This window comes from Papaver somniferum, chromosome 10 (assembly GCF_003573695.1).
Source record: "Papaver somniferum cultivar HN1 chromosome 10, ASM357369v1, whole genome shotgun sequence".
In the NCBI taxonomy this organism is placed as follows: domain Eukaryota; kingdom Viridiplantae; phylum Streptophyta; class Magnoliopsida; order Ranunculales; family Papaveraceae; genus Papaver; species Papaver somniferum.
This window is the reverse complement of record NC_039367.1, coordinates 23,049,544-23,055,093: the sequence shown is the minus strand read 5'-3', so window position 1 is coordinate 23,055,093 and position 5,550 is coordinate 23,049,544. Positions and strand designations below refer to the sequence as shown.

Sequence of the window (5,550 nt, the reverse complement as noted above, 5' to 3'; positions counted from 1 at the left end):
GAAGAAACAGAATTGGAAATGATGCCTCGGAAGCCTTCCAGAATAAAAGGATAAGGTGAAGTAGGATCACATTGATGAAGACCACTTGAAGGATAAAAAGTGGATGTTGGAGAACCATTGAGCAACAACGAAATAGTCGTGGTACTAATAATACATTGATAAACCAAAGAACACCGCTTCTCACTGAACCCCAAGTTTTGCAAAATTTGAATAAGAAATTGCCACTCAACGCGTTATCCATGATATTACGTCCTGGTACATAACGCTGCTAGCCAAGGAGAAACATATTTTGAAAGAAGAGGTTTCAACCAAACTGCCATCAACTTAGATATGATCTTGTATGTGATTATTACATAAACTGATATGACGGAAGTCGGATGGAGTATGAGCACAGCTATGTTTGGGAATTAAAGTTTGATAAGTAAAATTAAGTTGACGCAGCAAAATACATGTTGAGAAGAATTCCTGCACCATGGAAATAACATCAGATCCAACTACATCGCAACAATGTTTACAAAAACCCGCTTGATACCCATACCCATTATGTCCTAGGAGCACACCACGATTGCGTTTGAAACATAATGCTTCTGATTTCATTAGCTGAAGGTATTGCAGTAAACTGTTTCATTATCATGAGATGAAATACAGAGTGAAATAAGGTCGATAAGTCACATATCCAGTTGAGGATTGATCGAAGTGGAGATATCTTGGAAATGATGAACCAAAACTTCTTGCATAGTTGCTCTAGTAGAATGCCAAGTACCGTTCCATTAGCATCTTGAATAGGAAATGAATGAATAACCAGATGAAGAATGAATAACCATTAAAGATAAGACATATTTATAATCTTGAAACATGGGATACCTGTATTGATCCGTGGAACGAGAGGTTCCAATTTCAAACTACGTACTGCCTTCATAAATACATGAGCAGAGCAACAGGTCCATTAAATGTTGACCAACAGGATAAGCCCGGGAGGAATCGAGAAATACCAGGACAAGCGTCTCAACAACATGATGCAAACGCTTACAAACTCCCACCAACAAGAGGATAACAGGAGAAGGCTGATCTGTCAGGTTAATTTATAGAGAAACGCAAAAGACAAATAAAAGGAATGGAACAACAAAAACAGCTAGATGATAAAAAGAAGCAAGCGAATAGAGAAAGGGACAATACAAAACAAAAGGAAGATTCAATTGATAATAAACAAAAGTAAAAAAAAGGGACAAAGGGAGGGAATAAGAGGAACCATACTAGTATCAACATTTTACTTAATTTGATATTAACAGTAGCATCAACAAACAAAGCGATCAGCGAAGAAAGCAAGAAACAAGTGTTTTGTTTTTCAGACTTTACCTTCTAATATTAACAGTATAGTCATATAGTCTGTCTACGTTGGATGCTTTTACCTAAATTTAATACATTCATCCTTCTGAGTCAAAACAACACAACAAAATTCTATGAAACCATAGCTTCTAAAGTCATATGGTATGTCTATGTTGAACGGCTTGCTGACGGGCTCTCCATATTGGGCACTCGGTTCGGAAATCATAGGACTCGTGCTTCTTGACGATCTTGGGCACCTTGGGCACTCGGTAACGACCAACAACACAAGCATGATCAGTATCAAAGTAAGGCTCTATATTAACCTGCTCTGTTGGTCTGAACTCGAGATTCTGTAGTTTATACAATTCATTTGCAAATACTTTCTCAGTCTCATATGTCATCACCGATTTTGAAACAATACTCTTTACCTTGATTGATACGACAAAGTGACCATTGATTCTGAGGAATAATTTGGCATTCTTAGCTAAGATACTAGCCTGCAAGAAGGACAATTAATGCTAAGCTATCATCATTACCAAGCAAAGATACTGCTGCTAGTACAGGTAAATAATCCGCTCAGTAGCAGAGATACCTGGTCAGGTTGTGTAATATCACAGAAAATGACATCAACCATGCCGACCAACATTCTGTAATTATCAGGATTCCTTGCATCTTCAATTATGGGTATAACATTTGTGCGCTTCTTTTCCATGTTGACTAAATCTCTTCCCCTTTCATTTGATAACTCAACAGCATACACCACACCAGTATGTCCAATAATATCAGATACATGAGAGACAGTATTGCCTGAAGCTTCTCCAAGATATAAGACCCTAGTTTTTGGACCCTGAAAATCCAAAATTTCAATCGATCTTACTCAAGTCTGTACCTAAAGAAAAATTCAATTATTTGACAAAGTATCCCAATAAAAATTGGTACCTTAATTTTATTTGACAATTAAGTTCAATATCTTACACAACAAAAGTTCTTAATTTCATATTTGTGGAATCTGATCAGATATCTCTACTGTTTTAATAATGCTGAAAGAAAAATCAGTCAGTACTCACAATCCAAAGATTATCAACACCACCAAGAATAGCAGCAGCGAACTTTGATCTTGAGGGATCCCACACCCTGAACTCGTCCTTTCCTCCATTTTCATTATGAAGTTAAGAAATAATCAAAATTGAATAACAATAAACTACAACTACAACAAAAGACACTCAAACGGATAAAAGGAAAGTCACCTGAACTAAAACCCTTTTTTCACCAAAAAAGACTTCACCAGGAACCAGGTTTTTAGTAACAAGAGCATCTTCTTTGCCTTTAGCCCTAGCAACGAAAACACCTTCAAGTCGATGTGGATCTACACTAACTTTGTTTCCACCTTTCATTCCAACACAACCATGACCTCCTCCTCTGTCGAAACCAACACCACGGCCTCTAGCTCCAACTCTTCCTCCTCTACCACGACCACCTCCATCTCCAAAACCTCTACCTCCACCACTTATTCTTCCTCTAAATCCACCACCACCACGTCCTCTGTTCGATGATGGCCTCATAGCTGCTGATTGTCAGTGAGGTACTCGGTGAACCAGATTTCTTCTTCTTGTTTTCCACTTTGTGATTTCGGATAGAAATGGAGTTAGGGTTTAGAATTTTTTTCGGGAATGGCGGGAATGCGATTTGGGGATCTGAAAATCGAGCACTTAAGATTTTGTGTTGGGTTCGGGCCGCATATTTGACTTTATAATATTTTCACATAGTCTAATACCTGAATTCATTTTTGACTATCGAAAAGTGAGCATGTGATCCCAAAACAAATATAAACATGATATTTAGCACTGTAATGCTAAATTCCCATGTCAAACATTTGTGCCAGGAAAGTGACGCACAATGATTACGCATTACATTATTGCAGGCCAAGTTAGTGTGCAGTCACGCCAAGCATTACAGTATTGCAAGCCAAGTTAGTGTGCAGTCAGAATGGCGTGACACTGTGTAGACTGTCAAGTACTAAGAATGGCAAAACCCTGCAGGGCCAGTGAAGCGCAAAGGTGGCGCTACACTTTAAAGACATTTTTCTAAGTAATGGACTTTATTGACCGAGACAATGAAGCTTCATTGAGGAAAAGACAAGACATGACCAAAGTGACAAGATGCAACATGCGATGTCGGCTTTAAGGCATATCCATGGAATTGATTTGACCCAAAATCAAGGATGATGCAAGAAGTTATAATAGGCCAAGAGTTGGTCTATGGCATTAGTTCAAGGTTGTCCAAAGATTGAACAATGCAAACAATCTAGCAATGCAAGAGTGGCATTGTTATTGTCAAGAAAATTGTCTAAATAGAGCATATGACGCATGGATAACATAATGAGCTTAAGGTGTTGACCTTGATGATTGAAGAACAAGGATTTCCGTGCATTATCTTAGAGCAAGAAGTATGCAGGGACAAGATGGATGAGCATTTTATCAAGGTCGAACTCAGTAAAGCGCAACAATTGTGCAATACAGCTCAAGTGACGGTTAGGAGTTGGTTATTTGCTTTGCGAGCATGCCAATGAAGTGAGACAAGTTAAAACGGTTATAAAGCGTGTTTATAACCATAGTAGAGTGTTCATAACCAACAAGAACAGGTGTGGCACCAATTAGATTCATTTGAGTCATTTGAACTAGTTGGGTTATGATGGACAAGGTTGATATGAAAGTGTTCACTAATTTCGATTAACTATTGTTGAGACAACCAACTGTACACGTTTAGGTATGGTTACCCATATCTAAATGAAGTCACATTTCATTTGTGTATAACAAGCTAAGTTCGATCTAACGGTTGAACGATATTAGCTTGAGTCTAATCAGGTTTTCATTTAATGGTGAATATTGAATGCTTTGTTACCAAGGTAACATTGATTGAAAACCCTGATTTGAAGACTATATAAGGGACAACTCTAGAAATTGGGAAACCTAATACCCACACCTCATGCGTGATACTAGTTGCGACTAGAGTCGATTCTCCTTTAACCTAGGTTTTTTCCTAAAACCATTATAGGTTAACGACTTAAAGACTTCATTGGGATTGTAAAGCCAGACCCAACTATTTTTTATGTATTTGTGTGTTCTGATCTTACTTTGTTCTATCATATTGAATACTATCTTCTCTAAGATTTTCTCGAGATTTAATCTCCTATATGTAAGATAAAAAGTATTCACAAACATCTTTGTCTCATCGCTTGTGATTCCACAATATTTTTTTCCGCTACCATACGGTTAAGATTATTGTGAGGTGATTGATATTACCAGGCTGTTCTTCGGGAATATATGTCCGGTATATCAATTGGTTCTAGTTCACCTTGATTTATCAAAAGATGGAACACAACTCTTAGGTATTTTTGTGGGTGACATATTTATCTATTCAATGGACTTTTCTGTGTGAGACAGATATGTTTATCAAGTCTTCGACTATGGGTCGTAGCAACTCTTATTTGTGGGTAAGATCATCTAAGGGAATCAAGTGCGTAGAATCCGGCGTGGTTCTAGAGGCGTAAGGAACGTGACTGTACCTTGAACAGTGTGACATTGTTTAGAGATCAACTACATTCCAATCTGAAGTTAACTTGCAGTAGGCTAGTGTCTGTAGCGGCTTAATACAGTGTGGTGTTCAAATATGGACTAGGTCCTGAGGTTTTTCAGCATTTTCGATTTCCTCGTTAACAAAATTCCTGAAGTCTGTGTTATTTCTTTGTCGCATTATATTTGTTTATATTATTGAAATATCACAGGTTGTGAGTAGTTAAATCAATTAGATACTCCAACCTTTGGTTGTTGATATAAATTGATTGACACTTGGACATTGGTCTTTGGTACCGTTCAAGTTATTTCTGATAATAATCAGGCTCATGGATTCCATACGTTTGATTTTCTCATCACATTGAGAAACAGAGATGCAACTCTTGGATATATTTCCATTGATTGAGCCTAACTGTTTAGTTGATTCTCTTGAAATTATATTGGAGTTTGCCCATACAGATTTCCTCAACGAAATATTGGGTGTGGCTGTTAGACCCTCGCTTTTTCAATTGGCATCAGAGCGGCAAACACGTTTAGTACATTATAAGTCTGTGTTTGTAGCAGTCTGACTTTATGGACAGAAGTATTATCTCTATAAACGTACCGCCAGTCTTCGATGGATCAAATTTTTTATGGTGGAAAAATGCTATGC

At 37.6% G+C, this 5,550-nt stretch overlaps 1 protein-coding gene across 1 annotated transcript; it reads right to left on the bottom strand.

Moving 5' to 3' along the window:
- Window positions 1–1,254: 1,254 nt before the first annotated feature.
- On the bottom strand, window positions 1,255–3,027 carry LOC113317487 (probable mediator of RNA polymerase II transcription subunit 36b). Its single transcript, XM_026565609.1, has 4 exons — window positions 2,574–3,027; window positions 2,394–2,471; window positions 1,919–2,173; window positions 1,255–1,823 (listed from the first exon to the last, which is right to left on the bottom strand). Exons 1-4 carry the CDS (start codon window positions 2,886–2,888, stop codon window positions 1,482–1,484), a joined length of 990 nt encoding a protein of 329 aa, XP_026421394.1. The 5' UTR covers window positions 2,889–3,027; the 3' UTR covers window positions 1,255–1,481.
- Between the last annotated feature and the right edge of the window lie 2,523 nt (window positions 3,028–5,550).